The 23,598-nt window shown below is 38.4% G+C and overlaps 1 protein-coding gene across 1 annotated transcript in view; it reads left to right on the top strand.

Moving 5' to 3' along the window:
- TMEM38B (transmembrane protein 38B) overlaps positions 1–21,318 on the top strand; it is a 40,545-nt gene extending 19,227 nt beyond the window's left edge. Inside the window, exons 3-6 of the mRNA XM_054031773.1 lie at positions 4,964–5,148; positions 12,609–12,696; positions 14,820–14,937; positions 18,263–21,318. Coding sequence (XP_053887748.1) covers positions 4,964–5,148; positions 12,609–12,696; positions 14,820–14,937; positions 18,263–18,472 — 601 coding nt within the window. The 3' untranslated portion in view covers positions 18,473–21,318. The remainder of the gene's footprint in view (positions 1–4,963; positions 5,149–12,608; positions 12,697–14,819; positions 14,938–18,262) is intronic.
- Positions 21,319–23,598: the final 2,280 nt, after the last annotated feature.

Genomic DNA, 23,598 nt, shown 5'->3' with positions numbered 1-23,598 from the left:
ACCAGGAGATCTTCAATGATCTGAAACTCAAAAAAAGAGTACAACAAAAAGTGGAAACAAGGTCAAATTACAAAGTATGAATATAAACAAATAACACAAGTATGTAGGGACAAAATTAGAAAGCCCAAGGTGCAAAACGAGATTAAACTAGCTAGAGACATAAAGGATCACAAGAAAATATTGTACAAATACATTTAAAAGCAAGAGGAAGACCAAGGACAGGGCAGGCCCATTACTCAATGAGAAGGGAAACAATAACAGAAAATGTGGAAATGGCAGACGTGCTAAATGACTTTTTTGTTTGCTTTCACCAAAAAGATTGGTTAGCGATTGGAGGTCTAACATAATGAATGCCAGTGAAAATGAGGTAGGATCAGAGGCTAAAATAGGGAAAGAACAAGTTAAAAATTACTTAGATAAATTAGATGTCTTCAAGTCACCAGAACCTGATGAAATACATCCTAGAATACTCAAGGAGCTGACGGAAGTGCCTCTTGAGGTCCCTTCCAGTCCTACGATTCTATTTTATACTCTTGTTTTGTTAAATGAGATGAGTTTGTTCATTGACATACTCAGGTGGAAGAGATGAAAGCTACTTTCTGAATGTAGTCTTGTAATAGTTGTTGGTTTAATTTGCTTTAAAATATATTTTCTGAACAAAACTTCAAACTTACAAATCCCTATTTAGAATTTACTTTTAGAAACCGATTACAAGAAAGTTAATTATTGATTTCTTTAAGGACACAGTCTCCTTGAAATCTAGTCAATTATAAAAGACTAAATAGTATCAGGTACTATGTGTCCCCTCAGTCCTCCTACTGGCTTTATAATTGCAGCCTGTTATAAAAGCACATTTTTATTTTAAAACATTTGTACTCTTGCTGAATGAGATGCGCAAAGGACAGAGTCCTGTTTGGGTGCATCCAGGGAAAACAGTAAAATGGTATGCAAACTGGGGAGAAAAGAGAAATATATATTCTGTAATCTTGAGTGTTACATGTAACTGGAATAGGTATACTGTTTTCACAAGTGACTTTTTTAATGTTAGGTTTCAGAGTAGCAGCCGTGTTAGTCTGTATCTGCAAAAAGAACAGGAGTACTTGTGGCACCTTAGAGACTAACAAATTTATTTGAGCATAAGCTTTCGTGGGCTACAGCCCACTTCATCAGATGCATAGAATGGAACATATAGTAAGAAATATATATACATACAGAGAACATGAAAAGGTGGAAGTAGCCATACCAAATGTAAGAGGTTAATTAATTAAGATGATGCATTATCAGCAGGAGGAAAAAAAACTTTTGTAGTGATAATCAAGATGGCCCATTTTAGACAGTTGACAAGAAGGGGTGAGGATACTTAACATGGGTAAATAGCTTCAGTATGTGTAATGACCCAGCCACTCTGTCTCTATTCAAACCCAAGTTAATGGTACCTAGTTTGCATATTAATTCAAACTCAGCTGTTTCTCGTTGGAGCCTGTTTTGACAATCTACCAAAAGATGTGAAAGAGCAAAGACAACAGTATATAAACCAAATGTATTTTTAAATCAGACTTAAGTGAAAATGGTGTGTATTGCTCATGACCCAGTGCAAACATTATGTAAAAAACCGGTCATTCTTGCTCACTACTAGAACTTTACATTGACTTATCATATGATTCCTATTTGGTCTTAAAGTAAAATAAAGCAGAATTCATACCCTAATATATTAACTAGTAATGTGACACTTAGATGCTGAATTACCAGATAGAAAAAACAATAACATTTTAAAACATTATGTGGAATAGCAACACCTACTGGTAGCTGTTGGAAGTTGCATAAAATAATAGTGTTTGGAGGATAGTAGAAAATAACAACAAACTGAGAACGGTGGATGATTCTGCCATTGTTCAACAGAATGCTGTGGATGGTCTAGTTTTTCAGTAAACTATTTTATTCTGTTTTTGATATTGCAAAAACATACTATGCTTCATAATTACAGCACCAACCCAAAACACCTAAAACTGGTAAAATCCACTTGAATTTCCCCACAATCTATGGGCTTTTTAATGACTTCCATTAATAAGTGAATTATTAAGTAGGGTGAGTAGTACAAAAATATTAAGGCAAATTAATCCCTTGGAGTAGGGAAGTGAGACTCTCCTACTGCAACACCTGCTTACACAAGAATTAATTTTGTCCAGTGTAGCTATTGTCACACTGCAGTAGCATTTGTATGAAGGAACCACTAGCCTGGGAGAATGCTGTGAAAGTAAATGTTAGCAATTCAATAGTCAGCCACAAATACTTTGCATATGTAGTTGTTTGTAATTATTACACCAATCACATAGTGAAACAAAATATTACATGTTCCCTTGAGCTGGATGGAGGCAACCATGAATTTTATAAAATGGATTAAAAATATCTATAACACTTGCAATAGGTAGTGCTTGACTTATTCATGAACAAATTCTTAAATATACAGCCGTACATGCAGATCAAGTGTCACTGAATTATTCATTTGATTTTAAAAAGATAACCATTTTGTGAAACTGAAGACTAATCTGAGCAGAACTCCTTGTTTTTCAGTTGTTCACTAACCATTTAACATTCTTAACTTCAGTATTTCAGTTCAGTTGTGATTTTTATTTTGCATGACTGACCATATTGGCATGCAGAGTTGCAGCCTCTTGCAGAACGCTTCAGGGTAAAAAAGCCTTAGCGCTGGATCGAACTCTTAGCTCAGTGGTTTGAGCATTGGCCTGCTAAACCCAGGATTGTGAGCTCAATCCTTGAGGGGGCCATGTAGGGATATGGGGCAAAAATCTGTCTGGGGATTGGCCCTGCTTTGAGCAGGGGGTTGGACTAGATGATCTCCTGAGGTCCCTTCTAACACTGATATTCTATGATTCTTACCCCCAGTATGTGATTACAATTTACCAATCACCAGAGTTTGTGTTCACTATCCAGAGGTTTAATTGGCTAGAATAAATAGCAGTTGCACAATACAATCTGCATCCACACTATCATGCACTGATGCATGGTCACTCTTTTTCTCATATACCATGGAACAATTAAGTTCAATAATTGCTTTCATATATGGGGGGGGGGGGAGAGAACAGATCACTAGTCAGTGCAAAAGAAAAAAGTGGATGCAGATGTGCTCTTATTTGAACAGTAATCATGCAGTAATGCAACTTGTGACATCTGTTGCACATAAGAAATGGGTTATTGTGCAGATGAAGTCATACAAATTATTTTACTCAGTCCTTTCACTTCTCATTTTTAAAGGTTTAGATTATGCTAAGGTATCCTCAAGCCTATGTTGCTATTCAGATATATTCAATGATTGCATACAGTCAGTCATAATTATTGAATCCAGAACTTCAATTCTCTTGTTTGGGAGAGGGCATCTACCCTTGCACTGGAGGAAGGCATTGAAAACTATGGGGGGCAGATCCAAATTTTTGAATATGTGCTTCAACAGTTCCAACTTCCCCATCACTGGTTCCTCTCTTTCTCCCCCCTTGGGATTTCAAGGACATGGGTTTAATTCCTGCAAAGACCCAGATCTCCTCTGCCAGCAAGTCCTGAGCACAGCTTTCATGTGGCGTTTTGTCTTCAGAATAGTCACAGTTAATAGTACTAGAGAGTCACACAGGTCTCAAGAAATAGGAAGACCTGCTAGATCTCAGGCTTTGCAAGGAGGGTGCTTTCTCCTTTCAAGGCCTAGCCAAGAGACTCGCTCCCCAGAAGAACTGAGTAGGGACAAAATAGAGCTCCACACACCAACTGCTTCTTGTCCAATTGTGCTGGAGCAGCTGTACTGATTTCCAAGGGGCTAGGGTTGGGCTAAGGGGCTGCAGTTCACATCCAGTATGTGATTTCCCATCTTGGGCAGCAATGAAACTGTAAAGACTGATTTAAGTATAGAGTCCCCAATAATAGTGCACTCAGTTTAAGGCACTGGACCTATGACTGTGAAGCAAACCCAGTTAAATAAAAAAATGGTAGTATAATCTAAAAATGAAAAGGCTATGAAAGTAAAATATGTAAGGTTTTTGTTACAATTTTGGTATTGTTATAAAAAGTAAATTGTTTGAACATATGAGTGTCCTTGAATTGTTAAAACATGAGACTACAAAGGACCATCCTGAAGTCCAGCCCACTTGCGGTGGAAATGGCAAGTGGGATAAAAGAGCCCATTTCGGATAAATTGGAGCTCGTGGCTGTAGAATCCTTAACTTTGGAACACTGCATACCAGTGTTCTTCTTTAAAGAAAACTACAACAGTTTGCTTAGCCCCATATTCTGAAAGTTCAAAAAGCTGAAAGCCCTGCTCACTGTAAGAAGTGAAATGTATTTGAAAATAGCTTTAAATCACAACTGGCATTGACTTTAACAAGGGATGGCAGTCTTGCTAAAGTTATATAATTTTGTGTCACTGGCAGTATGAGAGCCCTGTGTCAGAATATAAGTGAATTCCCATTCTGCTCTAATACTATTTTAACAATCCAAAGAAGCTCAAATGTTTACACAAAGTTTACTTTTTTAAACAATAAACCAACATTCAAGCTGGATAGCAACTTGAGAGAGGAATCTTGGTGATCTATAAGCTTAAAGAAATGTTCCATTTCAAGGATGGGTTCAATTTATTCTATTGTACTTTAAGGAAACCTTGATAAACAATTTATGATGTGTTTTGGGAATATATTTTGTGTAATGACCTTATATTTTAGGTGCTCAAATATCAGGTGATGGGTGCAGTATAAATACCCAAAAAGAGATTTAATTAGGTAAATTCTAAAAAGGGACTATTCTAATTTTCAATTTGGAGCTAAAGCACTAAAGGATATATGGCGTATAGGGATAATATTAAAGAAATCTTAGTGATACTCCAAAATTTATTTTTAAAAGATGCTTTAGGAGAGTAACTTTGTTGCCAAGAGATTTTAAGTAGAAATTTTCTTCTAAATTTCAGGTATCTTGTATTTTTTTGTCCACATGACATAGTCTACCGATGCTTTTCCTTTCTGCCTCTTCGACTGATGATTGCAGGAATGAAAGAAGTGACTAGGACTTGGAAAATAACAGCTGGAGTTGCACATGCAAACAGCCACTACAAAAATGCCTGGCTTATCATGGTAGCTGTTGGCTGGGCCAGAGGTAATGTGTAAAATCTCTTGTTCTGTTGAATTGTGAAGTTTAAAGTGGTATTTAAATTGTGAACCATGTGGTCTTAGCAATAACACCATGATCTACCATGTGGGAATGGTACCCTTAAATTCAAACTGTTGTCCCTCACTGAGGGAAAGCCTTTGTGTCTGTGCAGCAATTTCTCTGGTCAGTTGAGGGATGGCATTGACTGGCTTTGGAGGGAATCATGCCTAGCCCTTAAGAGGAAAGATGCCTGTCCCCATTTAAGGATCTTTAGGATTTGGTGGTTGATGGCAAAAGGAATCAACAAGGCTATATATAACTTGCTCATTATAATCATAAACTTTTCAATGGAACTGTTCTTACAGAATTCGCACTTCTATATAGCAGGACTGTTACTTTTCTAATTTTTTTGTATGTCCCAATACTTTAATCAGATTGAACACACTAGAGGCATTTTATCTCATCTAATCGAGTTGTCTCCTAAATTAAATAACTACCACATAGTATATCTAGAAATGTATTGTACACTTCAGAGCAGCAGTGTTTGCTTTACTCTTGTACTTTATAACCCACTACAGTAGAGAGACCACTGGCTCAACTCTGGCTTTATTCTTTGAGCTCTGCATTGTAGTTTATTTCCACTCTGCTTGGGAGCCCACAGAGACGTTAACAAAAGTAATTCTAACTTGTGTTGGATTTGTTAGTGTTTACTGAACAGATAGAGTGCCCCATTCTTCTTATGCCTTACTTCCTCTACATGCACGTACACACATACTTCTCGTAATCTTTGATTATTTTCCCTATAATGGAAATCTTCTAGATTTTGTATTGGGATGTGTGCAGGCATGCTTGCTCTCTCCCCCATATTTGTATGCCTATATATAAATTGCCATCTATGATCCTGGAAGAAAATGGATTTTCATAAGAATGGCCATAATGGGTCAGACCAGTGGTCCTTCTAGCTCAGTGTCCTGTCTTCTGACAGTGGCCAATGCCAGATGCTTCAGAGGCAATGAACAGGGCAATTTAGTGACTGCTCCATCCCCTATTATCCACTCCCAGCATCTGGCAGCTAGAGGCTTAAAACACTCAGAGCATGGGGTTTCATCCCTGACCATTTTGGCTAATAGCCATAGATGGACCTATCCTCAATGAACTTACCTAATTTTTTTTTTTTAACCCAGTTACAGTTTTGGCCTTCACAATATCCCCTGGCAACAAGTTCCAAAGCTTGACTGTGCGTTGTGTGAAGTAGAACTTCCTTTTGTTTGTTTTTAAACCTGCTGCCTATTAATTTCATTGGGTGACCCCTGGTTCTTGTGTTATGTGAAGGGGTAAATAACACTTTCTCTACACCAGTCATGATTTTATAGACCTCTATCGTATTCCCCCCCACCCCTTAGTCATCTCTTTTCCATGCTGAAAAGTCTTATTAATCTCTCCTCATATGGAAGTTGTTCCATACCCTTAATTTTTGTTGCCCTTCTCTGTACCTATTCCAATTCTGATATATCTTTTTTTGAGGTGGGGTGACCAGAACTGCTCACAGTATTCAAGGTTTAGCATACCATGGATTTATATTGTCATTATGATATTTTCTGTCTTCTTAACTATCCCTTTCTTAATGGTTCCTAACATTCCATGAGCTTTTTTGAGTGCGGCTGCACATTGAGCAGATGTTTTCAAAGAACTATCTACAAAGACTCCAGGATCTCTTCCTTAGTGCTAACAACTAATTTAGACCCTATCATTTTGTATGTATAGTTGGGATTATGTTTTCCAACACGCATTACTTTGCATTTATCAACATTGAATTTCATCTGCCATTTTGTTGCCCAGTCACCCAGGTTTGTGAGAACCTTTTGTAACTATTTGCAGTCTGATTTGGACTTGCTAACTACCTTGAGTAACTTTGTATCTGCAAATTTTGCCACCTCCCTGTTTACGCCTTTTTTCCAGATAATTTGTGAATAAGTTGAATAGCACTGGGCCCAGTACAGACCCTTGGGGGATCCCACTATTTACCTCTCTCCATTCTGAAAACTAGCCATTTATTCCTTTCCTTTGTTTCCTGTCTTTTAACCAGTTACTGATCCATGACAGGACCGTCCCTCTTATCCATGACTGTTTACTTTGCTTACGAGTCTTTGGTGAGGGGCCTTGTCAAAGACTTTCTGAAAGTCCAATGACCCCTTCAAAAATTCTAATAAAGTAGTGAGGCATGATTTCCCTTTACAAAAGCCATGTTGACTCTTCCCTAACAAATTGTGTTCATCTATGTGTCTGGTAATTCTGCTCTTTAATATAGTTTCAACCAGTTTGCCTGGTACTGAAGTTAGGCTTACTGGCTTGTAATTGCCAGGATTACTTCTGGAGCCCTTTTTAAAAATTGGCATCACATTAGTTATCCTCCAGCCATCTGGTACAGACGCTGTTTTAAGTGATAGATTATGTACCACAGTTAGTAGCTCTGCTGTTTCACATTTGAGTTCCTTCAGAACTATTGAGTAGATACCATCTGGTCCTGGTGACTTACTAGTGTTTAATTGTTCAGTTTGGTCCAAAACCACCTCTGTAGATACCTCAATCTGGGACAGCTCCTCAGATCGGTCACCTACAAAGAAGAGCTCGAGTGTGGGAATCTCCCACACATCCTCTGCAGTGAAGACCGATGCAAAGAATTCATGTAGCTTCTCTGTAATGGTCTTGTCTTCCTTTAGCTCCTCGATCGTCCAATGGCTTCACTGATTGATTGTTTGGCAGACTTCTTGCTTCTGATGTTCTTACAAAAACTAACAGCAAAAAATATTTTATCTTTTGCTAGTAGCTCTTCAAAATCTTTTTTGGCCTGCCTGATTATACTTCCACACTTGATTTGCCAGACTTTATGCTCATTTCTATTTTCCTCAGTAGGATTTGATTTCCAATTTTTAAAGGATGTCTTTTTGCCTCTAATCTCTTTTATTCTGTTTAGCCATAATGGAACTTTTTTGGTCACCTTACTATATTTTTTATTTAGGGGTTTCCTTGCAGCTTGCAGGCATTTTGCTCTTGCGAATGTACCTTTTAATTTCTGTGTAACTAGCTTCCTCATTTTTGTGTAGTTTCTCTTTCCCTTGAAGTTAAATACTACTGTAGTGGGCTTGTCTACACTCAGGGTGGATTTGATTTAAATCACTAGTCAGGAAGACTTGATTTAATCATGGAATTCTACATAAAAGTGCATTCTTGTTGGTTGTTATAACCTTAATATATATTCTTCACAACTCGGAGATAGATGTAGGTTTCATTTTTAGAAGGTACACACTCTACATTTTCAGAGTGATTTATTTTGAAAACTTTTCAGATGAGTTTTACAGCTATATTAGAAAATGAATGATTGTTTGGTTATTTCCTTTACCAAAGGTAATTGAAGCAGATATTTGAGAGGTCATTGGGAGGTGAACTATCTCCAATTCAACAGGCTGATCATTAATATTTAGAGGATTTTCTTGCTATGCTGTATTAGGAGGAGAGCGTCACCAGACAGACATTTAAATTGTTTTATTTAACTAAATAACATAACATTATTATGTATTCTTGATATTTAAAAAAACAAAAACAAAAATTAAATAGACTGTCAGCTAGGTCAACATGAGAAACTTAAAATATTGGCTTCTGCAGCTAACTCAGTTGTCTTCACCTTCATTTTCCTGTTTGTTCATAATCTGGAAGAGAAGAACAAGCTTTCCTGCCTTTTCAGGTCCCAAACGATTTCTCAATTTGGAATGAATTAGTCCAAAGGAAAATATTCTTTCTACACCGGCAGAAGTAGCTACTGCTGTTAAATGTGAGATTATCACTTTATCAGTCTCTGAATCCAATTGCTTAAGTGACTTCCCCCAGTGAACTGGTGGGACTTTCTTTAAAATATCACCAAACATATATTTCTTGAATGGTTCACCCTTAGCTCTGAAGCTAATTATAGTTGGCATTATGGAGGGATGATTGCTGGATGTCCATGTCATAGCCGCCAATTCTTCTTCAGCAGTTAAAGTTTGACCCTGGTCCCGAGCACTGAGAATATTTGCAAGAAAATGAGCTGGAGATAGTGCGTGTCTCATTCATTTTTTTTAATGCTGTAATTTAACTCTGTCATTTTATATTTCTCTTTTTAAGATCTCAATCATTTCCTTCCAAATTTCAACAGCGTCAGCAATAAAACAGCTATTTCCCTGCATTTTGTTCAAGGCTACAGAAATAGGCTTCAGGGTACTCAGCATGTGTTCAACATTTCTCTGAAGCCCAATGTTGAGAACTTTGGCTGTGACAGAGCCATCTACTTGTTCACCATTTTGTTCACAAACTGTCATCGGATTAGGCCAGTTCTTGATATGGTGCTCAAAACAGTCCACTACTGAGTTCATGGCACGTCTTGTGGGAGAGTTAGCTTGGTTCCTCCCACTTTTTTCTGAGCAGCTGCTGCAAAGTGGTTGTTACAGAAGTATTTTGCAATTTCAACAGCATTAGCCTTTATTTCTGGAACATTGAAGTCTTTGGCTAGGAGGTGCATCAAATGAGCACTGCGACCGCATGTTATTAGCTTGGGACTCTTCACTCTCTTCTAATAATTTCTTCTCCTCTTGGATACATTTGCAGCATTATCTGTGACCAAGCTGCGTACTAGACATTTGAATTTTTGTTCGCCGTTTGTTATAATTGTTACTGCTACTTCTTGTCAGTATTCTGCAGTGTGTGCATTTCCTGATCTATCAATTGTTTCTGTAAGGAAGACATTCCTGTCTTCTGTTGTCACACAAGCACATACAACAGGACCATTGTGGACATTGCTCCACCCATCAAGACTCAGGTTAACAATTTTACGCTCTAGACCTTTTGCACACTGCTCAATTTCTCTTTCATACACTTTATCCAGCAATTTGCCTGTGACATCTGCTCTGTTGGGTGGAGTGTATCCTGTCTTAATGACTGAACCATGTTAATGAAGTGTGGGTTCTCAGTCCTACGGAAAGGAGAGTTTGTTGCATAAATAAACCAGGCAATTTTTTCATCTTTTTGTAATCTGCTGGTTCTTATCTATGGTTGTTTCTGGATGATGGAGATTTTTTTTTTCTTTTAGCCACAGTATGTCACTTGTAGCAATGTGACATACATGATGTTACTGAAACCCACTATCATTGGCAGATAACTCTGAAACTCTAGAAAATGATGGTGATCTTGAAGGTAGATAGTCTTCAGAATCCTGTATGTTGAGGATGGATTGTCCTAAACAAAATAAGTCAATGCAGTTTTTTAATTATTATTACCATACTGCTCATTTAGTATTACCCATTGCATTCACTGACAGTACTACTTTAAAGGAAGATCTGCCTATTTCAGCTATTTATTTTTTATCACAACTGCATCTAAAATGCTAGTACCATAGAGTACCAACTGTTTTTTGCTCAAACATGAGAATTCAAGAATAGTCCAGAAGGAAGGCAGGCAGTCCTTAAGAAGGAAGTATGAAATAAAAAAGTTTACCAGCCTAAAGATCCTGCATGTTCAGACACGTTCCTTTCATCATCTTCGACGCAGCTTCCTCCTGAGAAGGAACACTTCTCACGATGTTGTTTCATTCCGGCAACCAGGCCTTGCATTTCTTTGTTGCACTGTTTGCATTTTGTACGCATGCCTGTCTTACCCACAGGTAGAGGAACTTCATTAAAATATTCCCAAACTGGTTCTTTCTTATAGGTTTTCCCTTCTAGTGAGAGAATGGTATAGTAGATCTCAAATCAATGAAGGCTACGCTCAGAGAGATCTCAAGACTTCTGGAATACAGTAACTCCCCATTTAATGTCCTCTCGCTTAAAGTTGTTTCGATCTTGCATCCCTGCTCAATTACAGAACATGCTCCATTTAAAGTTGTGCAATGCTTCGCTATAACATCGTTTGGCTGCCTGCTTTGTCCACAGCTGGCAGTCCCCCATCAGCTCCCCTTTGCCCCTCCCGGCCACCGGCAGACCCCGTGGATCAGCGCCTTCCCCCTGCCTCCTGCCCATGGCAATAAGCTGGCTTGCGGTGTTCAGGAGAGAGGGGGGAGGAGCGAGGACTCGGCGTGTAGGCTCCCCCTCCCTCCTCTGCCTTCTGAACGCCCAAACCAGCTGATTGCTGCGGGCAGGAGATGTGGGGCGGGGGGAGAGGAGCGAGGACACGGTGTGCAGAGTAAAAGGGGAGGGGGGAAGAAGAGGCAGGTTAAGGGTGGGGGCTTGGGGGAAGGGGTGGCATGGGCAGTCCCCTTCCCCCCCCGCCCCTGGTGCTTGCAGAGTAGGGGAAGCTGCCGCTGCTGCGCAACGTGCTTCTCCTAGCTTACAACACCTTCAGCCTCCTTGCCTGCCTCATTGTCTGCAGTGCCAGTGGGCTGTGCCTGTGTGGGGCACCTCCCAACCCCAGTACTGTACTGTATGGCCAAAAAAAATTTCCCTGGAACTTAACTCCCCATTTACATCCGTTCTTATGGGGAAATTGGATTCGCTTAACATCATTTTACTTAAAGCTGCATTTTTTCAGGAACATAACTACACCGTTAAGTGAGGAGTTACTGTATGCTGCTCAAACAGTTTCACTTTTGTTTCTACTGCCTGTCCCTCCCTTCTCACATTTATCTCCAGACTTCTTCTCCTTGTCCAGATCTATTCCGCCCCCAACCATCTTCTAGTCATTGAACTTTTTGAAACTTTTCACTTTTAGAGAGAGGTAAGGGATTGACTGTGTGTACACAAATTTGCAGAGGGGCAATAGGGTTGAGGTCTGTTATGTTTCTCACCTCTGTATGTATATTTATTTATTTATTTATTTAAAAACATTTTTGCTGTTAACAAGCATGTTACCTCTGGAGACACAAATCCACAGTTTGAGAACTGCAAAACTAAGCATCTCTGATGGTATATTCTAGTCTGAGCACTGAGTCCCGTTGGGTAGATAGAAAGATTAGTCTAAATAATCTATACAGAAGCTCCTGGAACCCCATAAGATTGGGTTCCTAATCCATGAACTATTGGAACTCATTTACAAAACTTTTCTTAAACATTACATGAATACTGTCTCATATTATAGAATTAGAATTTATAATCCCTATTCCATGATGAGATATCTTTGAGCTATAATGTATCTTAATTAAAAACTATCTTTTAGCTAAGTTTTTCCTCAAAAAGCATTTTATCAAAAAAATCAGGTATATATAATTTTTAAATCGTTTTTTATCCACTTTGTCTACACTACACAGCTTTTAGCGACATGGCTGTGTCTCTCCTGCCAACAACGCACTGTTCACACTGACACTTGTCGCAGCAAAACTTTCCTCTTTTGGGGGAGGGACGGGTGTTTAAGACAAAAGTTTTGTCATTCAGTTGCCAGCGTAGACATGGCCTTAGTCACTAAGAGACCATACCACTGAGACATGTTATAATTTATTGGATTTTCAGGAGCTGGTGGTGGCTTAATCTCTAACTTCGAGCAGTTGGTGAGAGGTGTTTGGAAACCTGAAAGCAATGAGCTTCTGAAGATGTCCTAGTAAGTTTGTGTAAACCATAGTACAACTGGAATCATTGTAATAACTTTGTTCTCTTTGGCTCTTGCGTTCAAAGACCTACATGAGTAATTTTCTTGGTGCAGCATTTAAAAACAGGTGCTAGTAGACTGCTTATAAATTCAAAGTAAGTGGGTCCAAATCTTTACTATGTGTTGGCTGGCCTGACCTATGTGCAATGAGTTGTTAGTCTCAAATGATTTCCTCATGAATAATTGTCTCCACTACAAAATTACCCCAGAATTGGAACTAACCGGTAAACATGTTGGCTACTTGTGCAGAGAGGACAATCATTTGAATGGGCAAGAAAAATTAACCTCCTCTTCCAGACCTGTGGGTATCCAACTCGGAAATGAAGCACATTGTGGCAGGGTAATGTGAGTGTCACGTACAGTCCAGCATGTGCTGGTACATATTCTGAAGGTAGTTAGATGACTTTAGGACTGCCAGTCTAGTGGATATATTCCACCAATGCTAAATACTTTATTTAAAAACCAAACAAAACAACCAGTTGCACTCTTCTGAACACACTTTCAAGCCATCTGTTAAATATATAGCATTAAAACACGTCAACACATGCCTCTGGTGCATTGCAAGATAGAAGATGCTACTTGAGTTTCAGCTTTCAGTTCTTTGTCTCGCAGAAGCTAAATTGGGAGTGTTACATAGCACCCAGTTTAGCTTCTGCAAAAGAGAGAATTGGAACTGGCTGGCAGGCCACAAAATACTGCTGTAAAGGGAGACAAGTTCACAGGGGATTTAAAAGGTCCACTTTGCCGTCCCATGTGACTTCCCAGCTGGTTTCTGTGGAATGATTATTTCAAAAACAGGGTTATGACTTTTGAGGAGAGAAACATTTAGGGATGCTGTTTTCATGTAACTGTCCTGGGTAATAAAGAATGACAGAAGAGAAATACAAAAATTACGAGCAGCACTATTTCCAAAAGGAAGGATTGTGAGGCTTATGGTGTCAGCTGCACCTGAATACTTCAAACTTAGTGAAATAAGTAATTTATGCTAGTTTAAAACACTGCAGTCACTTTCTTCTTTAAAAAATGTGCTAGCTGAAGGAAGAATGAGTTTTAAATGTTAAAAATTGTGGTATTGCATCTAGTCTTATGAAGGATAAAAGCTGAGATTGCAATATGCCAGAACAGAGAGGTGTTGGACACAAATCACTGTCCTCACATCCTGAAATTATTTTGGTTAAAAATTCCCTTGACAATTTTTTTCAAATGTTCTCCTTTGGTTGCAAAGCTAAATGCATGAATCTATTTAAAGGTGTGATAAGAAATGAAACTTGACGAATCCCAAATCATAAGAATATAAATATACAAGTAGAGTTATACTACTGGCTTCCTGATCAGGGGAAAGATACTGAGTGCACAAAGTTGAGGGTGAACAGAGGGAACTAAGTCTAATAAACAGTAACCATGGATGATTCCAGCCTCCTATAAAGTGGTCAAATGTCGCAGCGGTCTAAGATTTAGACAGGCAGTTTCTTGACACCTTAAATGCTTGGTTCTTAGAACAGCTTGTTCTAGAGCACACAACGAGGAGAGCTTATTCTTAACTCAGTCCCAAATAACACGTAAGAGTTGACTGAAGTAATAGGTTAAGTTGAACCACTAAGTAATTGTAACTACAGTAAAATTAAGCTGAAAATCCTCTGGGGGAAGAAAGTACCACAAAATGATTAGAGGCATGGCAAAAACTTCCATAAGAAGACTGAGTGCAAATATTGGCGCAGTTTAGTTTAGAGGTGACTAATAAAGGGATATATCAGATATATAAATTAAATAATGGTATGGGGAAGGCAAATTGGGTGGAATTCTTTAAATTCAGGAACAAAGATCTAAGAAATTGAAAGCTTGCAAACTAAAAACTGGTAGAAGTATTTTTTAACAAAACATGTAATTAGCCTGTGAAACATGTTGCCATATTGTTACCACAAGCTTTTTATCATTTACTTTCAGCCGAGCAAATATTATAGTTATATTTTTGTATGTTAAAGTGTGCTATTACTTTCCAGATCATAATTTCTATCAGCATAGGATGGGGAGGAGAGAAAATTCACACACTTGTCTTTATTTTGTTTGGTTTCCAGCCCTGTAAAAGTGACTCTGGTAGGTGCAGTACTCTTCACATTGCAACATGCCCAGAACCTACCGATAGCAAGACACAACCTTATGTTCTTTTATACCACCTTTCTAGTGGTCACAAAGGTAAGAATTTGGCAATGTATAATTATTTAAACATATGCAATACAGCAATATTTCTCACTGTACTTTCTAAAGCAAGATGAATGTTGTTGAATATTTCTCTTTATACCCCCCACCAGAGTACTAATTTCACTTTCTGGAGAGATCTGGTCAAACTCAATTGGTGAAAATGGCATAGCTGAATTCAAGTCAGTGGAGCTACCCCAATACCATGATCCCCATGAGCCTTAAGTAACTCTTCCATATGTGAAGCAGACCGACGGGAAACTCTGCATCATGACCTTTGCTAAGTTGTATTAAAAGAATATTTCAGAAATTTGGCACAGGGAGTTGATATTTCAAGTTACTAAATTATTTGAGAGAGAGATACAATTAAGACACAACAGGTTGTCTTGCCAACCTGTTAATACATGTGGAGCAAAAATGAACTGCAGCCAAAGGTCAAGTGTTTCTAGTCACTGAATACGTTTATAAGTGAATAGAACATGCTCTGTTTGTCTTCATGCTGTTTTTTAAAAGTTTGTAGTTTTGGACACATCTTTCAACTATATAGAAAATAATGGTGAAGGAGAAGAGAAAAATAATGTGAAAAGTATTTACTATCACTTTGTTTATAAAAAGTGTGGATATGTATATCCACACACATGCATGTGTACACATGCGAGATATATGCACATTATTGTTCTTCCCTTTAATCTTCTTACGGTTGAACTCTATCTATCCCATTCTGCATTTATCTCCTTCTGGAAAGCTGGGCTATATTCAGGACTGTGTTAACCCTAAAGAAGGCAAAGTTGGAATCTCAGTATCATCTGATCTGTAACAATCTTGAAGGTTGCTATTCTGTTCTTGAGATGTTAAAAAATGGGTGAACTATGAAGGAGGGTTTAAAAAGAACAGCCTGCCTCCCCCAGGGCATCTCTAGAAACATTGTTTCTAAAATCTGACTGAGATATTGGGTCTCCTGGGTGCTATAGTAATGCAAGGAATCCTTATCATTAATGCTGCAGACTTGCCTTTTCTTAAAACATCTAAACATCAGAGACACTCAAGATACCAGGGATGTGGTGTTAGGAGATAGTTAGGTGTGGTGGAGGGGGTCTGCCGCTTCAGACTCCCTGTATTGCTGAAGCCTGTAGTACAGTGGCACACAACTTTGTGACACCAGTTCTGCATTGGTGATTTGTTAGGACCTTGAAGTCAGCTAGTAACTGTAATGCAATGCTAGCTTGACACAGACTTATGAAGTAGTGTCTTGCTTTCCAGACTCTTCTGAAACCTCTCTCAGAATCAGGGTATTACTCTAGTCTTTAGTGTTTGGGTTATAAATACCATATTGGGTCTATTAAGCAGGTCCTTTTTCCCCTTAGTCCTGGAGGAAGTTCTCCCAATAAGTTTGTTTTAACATGGGAGTTTTTTTAAGGATACGTGCGATCTAAATCAGTGATGTCCAACCTTTACTGCTTGGGGGCAATTGAAGGTCAAGGGGCCACAAACAACACTCTGGGGCAGATTCTTTCTTTCCTCCCATCCTTCCAATCCGCTCAAGTAGTGCAAAGGGAGTGGAATTCAGCCACAGGCCCCCTCTGGGGATTTACCCCAGTGCCTGGAGTCTTCAGTGGTGTAGAACCAGCGTAGCCTCACTCCCCACAGCCTCTGGCACGGTGGCAGTGTTGGGACCAGGAAGGGGAGGAATGGCTGAACCTTAGGATGAAAACTACACCCAGGAACTAATATTCGTGCTGGAACAAATATTTATGAAGAGTTTGTATTAGCATTTAAAAATCGTATTCGTTAAGATGGTAATTAGTTGCCAATTAGCACAAAACATGACTAAGAATTCAAGTCTAGACAAGGCCCTAGAGTATTTTACAGTCATTTTATTGCTTTGTTTTATATGTCAATTTTTTAAAGATACTTGATTTCAGTGGTTAAGATAAATTTGATCAATCTACAGAGAGCTTCTGTTTCATCTTTCTCATTGGCTTACTCTTCATGCATTTATTAAGCTTAGTTTATTTTCTGTGTACACACTTAGGTTTATTTGTTGTATTTCAGTCTAAGTTGAAATAAAATCATAGGACTGGAAGGGACCTCAAGAGATCATTTAGTCCTGTCTTCTGCACTCATGGCAGGACTAAGTATTATCTAGATTAGGGGTGGGCAAATTTTTTGGCCCGAGGGCCATGAATGTAGGGCTGGGGTAGGGGGTTGGGATGTGGGAGGGAGTGCGGTGTGCAGGAAGGGGCTCAGGGCAAGGGGGTTGGGGTGCAGGAGGGGGCTCAGAGCAGGGGGTTGGGGGTGCAGTGGGGGTTCAGGGCAGGGAGTTGGGGTGTAGGAGGAGTGTGGCAGGGAATTGGGGTGCAGGAGAGGTGCAGGGTGCGGCAGGGGGCTCAGGATGGGGTTGGGGTGCAGCAGGGGGCTCAGGGCAGGGGGTTGGGGTGCAGGAGTGGGCTCCAACCTAAACTGCCTTTACTGCAATTTAAGCCCATTGCTTCTTGTCCTATCCTTAAAGATTAAAGAGAACAATTTATCTCCCTCCTCCTTGTAACAACGTTTGATGTATTTGAAAACTGTTATGTCCCCTCTGTCTTCTCTTCTCTAGACTAAACAAACCCAATTTTTTCAATCTTCTCTCGTAGGTCATGTTTTCTAGACCTGTAATAACTTACATTGTTCTTCTCTGGACTTTCTCCAGTTTGTCCACATCTCTTCTGAAATAAGGTGCCCAGAACTGGACACACTACTCCAGTTGAGGCCTAATCAGCACAGTGTAGAGTGGAAGAATTACTTCTCCTGTCTTGCTTACAACACTCCTGCTAATACATCCCAGAACGATGTTTGCTTTTTTTGCAACAGTGTTACACTTTAGGATTGTTTACTTCTATTTTTAGTTGAAATGCAGTTATTTTGGACAAAAATTTGCACCAGAGGCTAGAAATGCCCTAGATTTATAACATGTAAAATACAACACTGTCTTCAAATTAGGGATATATGGAATTCAGAGTGCTGAAAGCTTAGAGATGGTCTACATAAACTTGCACCAAAATAACTAAATGTTTCATTTATATCTTTTATTTCAGTGCAGGTCTGTGTGATTTAGCAGATGAGAGTTTAATGTAAAATTGAAATAGGATGCTTCTGTTAGAGGAGTGTCCACATGCAGACTTGTGCTGAAATAACGAGTATGAATTAAAACTGGTTTAGGTATTTCAGTGCGTGCTTTTGCATGCAGACCAGCCCATATTTGCGGATTCTTCTTCTTAAATCATCTTTTTATTTGGAGAGCTAAGGCTTTCTAACTTAAATTTGACCACTTTCTTTACAGGTAACCATGATGTTGACACAATCTGCAGTTTCTCCATTTGCTCCTTTCGAGTCTGTACTGGGCCGTATGCTCTTTGGTTGGCAACAAACTCCATCTAAAGTAAAGGGTGAGGCCAGAGTATCTTCCAACGGAACCTCTTCAGTCTGTGACCGTTCTGCTGGAGAGGCCAGTGAAAGCATTAAGAAAAGACAGGCAAAGAAAACCGAATAAGTGGCCAAAAAAATGATCTTGTTACATGTGGCCATAACACTTTAAAACATTTCTATTTCAAATGATGGGAAAAAGAAAACAGTATGTAAGGAAATACATGTGACAGACTGGCAGCAGTGATGAGTTTTGTGTACTTCTGTAATGTAGTTAGCCTTTAAAGTCTATTTTGTAAATTGTTATTCAGATGCTGGGAATGTGTATCCTGGTAGACGTTTCTAACTTAAATGGTACTAAAAAAGAGATTTTATAGTGATGATTTTATTAAATGAGAGATTTATTGTGATTTTGTTTTTATATTTATGAAAAACTAACTTTTAAATGTAAAAAACAAACAAACCCTGAAGTTAGTAACAAAATGAGACAATCAGATTTGACTATTTTTCCTTTTTCTTTATCATTTATTTTTGCTTATATTTTGTTTTGATTCTTGTTTTTTCAGCTGAATAAAGTGGATAGTTATACACAGTAGCATATTCCAAGGTATGAAAGGCTCTTGTAGTCTTGTTCAATTGAGCAATGGAGTTAGAGTAAAATTTTTACCAAACGTTCACATTATGTGAATAAAAAATTAACACTGTAAATAGTTTGCACTGCAAAACTGTGGAAATGTGCCTTTGTTCTCTAGAAAAAATCTACATTACTACTATAATTCATGTTGCACTGATCTTGATTCTGCTTAGTCACAAACTAGAGAATATTTTTCATTTTCTACTTTCCAGAATAAGAGTAAATTCTCTTGCACTTAAAAAAAAAAAAAAAAAAAAAGATATTATAGTTAGCAAATAGAAAATTTTCAGTACCAACATTTATCCAGCTAACCCACTTTGATACTGTCAGCTGAAAACTTTTGATTTATATGTTTGCTCTTCTGTAGACAGTAAATCAGACAGTAACGTAATATTACTGTTATTAAATTGCTAATGTTCATTTGTATTGAAGCATATGACTTCCATTTTCATTTCGCTGTGACTGGATGTGGTCTAGCATGGCATCTTATCCCAAATATCTAACATCTTCTCCTGCTTTCTAAGGTAGACCGTCATTGTGAAAGGAACTCAGAGAATTACATGTTGCAAGTAATACCCATTTTCCCAACCCAAAATGTTTATCACCTTAACCTTCTCCTTGATTGTAGGATAAATACATGTATTTTACTTCCTCCCACACTCTCGCCTTTCCTGCACTAGTGTTTTTATTAAAATCTCCCATCATTTTGCTACTACCAGTTAAGCTGTACCAATGGTAGCAATAGCACTGGTGCAAAAACTATGTTCATACCTCTGTCGTTTAACCCTGTTTAGATTAGGGTCATGTGATGTGGTAATAAAGATTCTTGTGCCCTGTCTATTCCACCACTTATGCTGGTACTAGCATTGGTGGAGCAGTTACTTGCTGGTGGTAATGAGTAAGAGTACTTCTAGTGTAAGATGCACCATAATTGTCCATCAGCTTTTGCTGAAATGCCTCTTCCTGTTCCTTGCGTATGTTGCACACCAGTTTGGTGTATCATTTCTAGCAGCTATTATCTTAGTGAAAGTCTCTCAATTTTAGAAGATGTAATTTTAGGAGAGGAAGTTTCAGAGATGTATTTTGTGAGTGGTATCTTTCATTTGGCCTGTCATTCATTTTGTCGTCAAAATTATTTTCTTTTGTGTTTCTTCTGTCAACAAGCCTAACTCTGAAGCATTTCTGTAGCTAAATTTAAACCAGTTAGCTCCATGTGAAAATGGCAAGGGGGAGAGAAAATGTACATTTCTCCTCAGACTGCAGTTCAACTCTGAAAAATGATTGTGGGCAAACAGTTATCAAAGTAGCTCAGGGGTCAGATCTAAAATCTGAAAATGAAATTCCAGTTACAAGGTACGTTTCTGAATTTGAGAATGAGTTCAGATATATACAAATGTGGCACCTTATTCAACAAAGCTTTGCTTTCTGTGTATTCATAGTCAGATATACTCATTCTTGTAGCCAAAATAATTTTTTTACTGCTTTTTCTTCCTGTTAGTCCCAGCCAACATAGCTGAGAGAGAATAAATAGATTTAGCAATGTATTTGCAGGGTTGGCAGCTAGAAAAAACCTCTTCACCTATGCACTGGGAACCTCTGATATGGAAATAAAGGGGCAGATAGAATTCCATGATGCTACTTCAAGTCTTTTAGATAAGAACCCAACTTTATAGTAAACCTTAGATTTTAGGCAGTGTCCAGGTATCTGGCCATGTATTTCAGGTCTCGTTAACTACAACAACAACCTGCTTCAACATGGAAACAAATTCATGTTTGCCCAGCTCATCATTGGGCAAAAGTCTTATGAGTCTAGTGCCTAAAGAACAAAATAATGTCAGATTCTTGCCTTATAACCTTGGGGCTCAGTTTGTTTTCCAGTAATAAGTGGTAGAAGTGTTGAATCGCCTCATACCAGAATATTAAATACCCATATGATTTTAGGTTATAAAGGGGTATTTGGATGCCATTAAAAGTAACTACTAGTTACCTGGTTAACAGAGTGCTAAAAATGAGACACCAGTAACTGCAGTACTTCCTGCACATGTAAAACTTTCAGGTAACTCGTAAGCCCCTAAGAGGTGTATTAAGATTGTGAACAAGTGTTCGAATACTTCATAGTACTACCCTTGGTACATTGGGTTTGAGACGCTTTCCCCTCCCCCCCAGGTAACTATTGTATTACTGTGAAATACTGGCCAATATCACTATTTTTAGCCCAGATGGCTATGTGAAAATGTTTAGAATTACTTTGTTTACAATAATTTGAAGCAGAAAATGGGGTGTGTTCTATTCAGCGTGGATTTATAAAAATTACATTATTAATAAAATAAGTGGAAACAGTTGTTTTTCCTGATTATCTTATTTAGATGTTTTAGACAAATATAAGAACATAAAATCCAAAGCCTGTAATGTTACTTTCAAATAGAAATACAGTATAATCTTTTTGAAAAACGTAATAAATTGTGTTCCCATTCCAGAGGAACTTTGAAACCTCTTCATATTAAAATACTTTAGAGAATGATCTTGCGGGACAGATTTCGAAAAGAACTCCGCGTACAACAGCTTCCATTCCACCGAAATGACAATCTGGCCACTCCAGAAATGCCCAATATCCAGCAGCTCCCACTGTTCTCAGGTTCTGGAAGCGGAGCCCGCCTGAAACATCTGACCCTTGCTGTGAAAACTGAGAATACTGAATAACAAGACACAATTTTGACAGTTTCTTGGAAGAACGTCTATCAGAGCTACAGCAGCAGAACATACATTATTCCTACACTCAAGATTTTTTTCCACGTCAGCTCTGGTTTTTAATGTAAAAAGGTGTCTATCCTCATGTCCTTCAGTTTACTGATCATCTGTTTCATTCATTAATCTTTCAGATCTCGATCTTCTTGTGTCGTAGTCAAGTAACTTTTACAACAGCCCTGGAAAAGTTAATTTGGGGATACTTTGCATTATAAATACTCAACCAAATCCCATCCTCCTTAGGTGTGGATTGGTTCAGGTAAATATCCCCTTCTCTAGCTATCATCCCTAACATACCTTTGCTAAATTCTTCTTTGCAGGATCAGACAGTATATTCAATGTAATTGCTGTGCTGGCTAGATACAGGATAAAGTATTCTTGATTAACCAGATCCAGCACAAGTGACATATATGAATTACTTCCTGTCTTTCATTTTTCAGATTGTTTTCTAAAATGTATCTTTTGCTAATACAAACTAAGGCTCTGATCTACCTGGGAGCCCCCCTGACTTCTGAGGTTCTGTGGGGGCAGAGAGATCTGCCTGCATGGATCAGATTACAGAATCAAGTCCTTAATTGACAATAGAAGAAAGTTATAGAGTAATATCAAGGCATGGGTGAAGTGATTCACATAAACATCACAAAACAGAACCATTGTTCAAAACTTGGACCCAAATACTTTTTTGAAAATTATAAATTTTTCCTTTTTGTACTCTTTCCAGTACTACTAAGTTTTTGGGCTGAAGTGGAAATAATGAAAGCCCACAGCTGCTGTTGTTTCTAATTTGGCTAAAACCAGAAACTAGTGGGAATAGTATATATGTGATCTCTCAAGAATTCCAGCCTCTGTTACCAGGTTAAGTAGGTCTGAATAATCTAGGTTCTGCGTCTGACGAAGTGGGTATTCACCCACAACAGCTTATGCTCCAATACGTCTGTTAGTCTATAAGGTGCCACAGGACTCTGTCGCTCTTTACAGATCCAGACTAACACAGCTACCTCTCTGGTACTCATCACTGTGATACGTAAATAGAACCCCTAAGTCTTGCCCATTACTAATATCTAAATACAAATTCAAGGTTTATGAACAGCAATTGAAGCTAGAGAGTAAAATAAATCCCTCTGACTAGATTCTAAACAAACCAAACAAATGCCCACCAGCAAAAGTAGCATTTAATAGCATAACAATCAGAAAATGTGATGTAAAACAAAATGCTTGGAATTATTTGTGTTAATAAAATGGCCACTACATACAGGCAAAGGCCTTTATTGCAAGCCTACCCACAGCAAGGACAAGGAAACACCCATCAAAAGGGTAAAGGTCCATCATGAGGGTAAATTGTTTAAAGTGATGTATAGAAGGAACACACAAATATTCTCAAGAATAGTATGTTGCCACTCCTGTATTCTGCTTTGAAAATGGATCTTGTGGCGTTTGTGAACACTAACATATTAGAAGAATGTAGTCTGTATAGAACAGCATATCAGAAACACAACCAGCATCCTAACCTAGCTCTCTGCTTCCACCAACTCTGATGTGTTCACAGCTCCTTGGGAGAGACCAGCAGATAAGCCACCAAACTTGCAAAGAAAGTCAAGACTGTTTGCTTGAGGGAATCACGAATTCAGAGAATGTTCTATAGTCAGAGAAGCAGTTCATTAAATCATAAACCTAACAATTACTTATACTGGAATTCTTAATATTGGAACCCCAATTCCAGTGGCACTTGGTACTTTTAAAAGGCTTCCAAAAATGAAATAGTGCATAGATTTTCATGGGAGTTGGTTGAAAATCAGGTAAGTAACTGGGAAGAATTTACCACCATGAGATGGTGCGCTGTGGTACATTTTGTCAATCAAAGAGAATTTCTTTGT

This window comes from Malaclemys terrapin, chromosome 6 (genome assembly GCF_027887155.1).
Source record: "Malaclemys terrapin pileata isolate rMalTer1 chromosome 6, rMalTer1.hap1, whole genome shotgun sequence".
Classification (NCBI taxonomy): Eukaryota; Metazoa; Chordata; order Testudines; family Emydidae; genus Malaclemys; species Malaclemys terrapin.
Note: the sequence above shows the minus strand (reverse complement) of the source record. Positions and strands in the feature narration are given on the sequence as shown.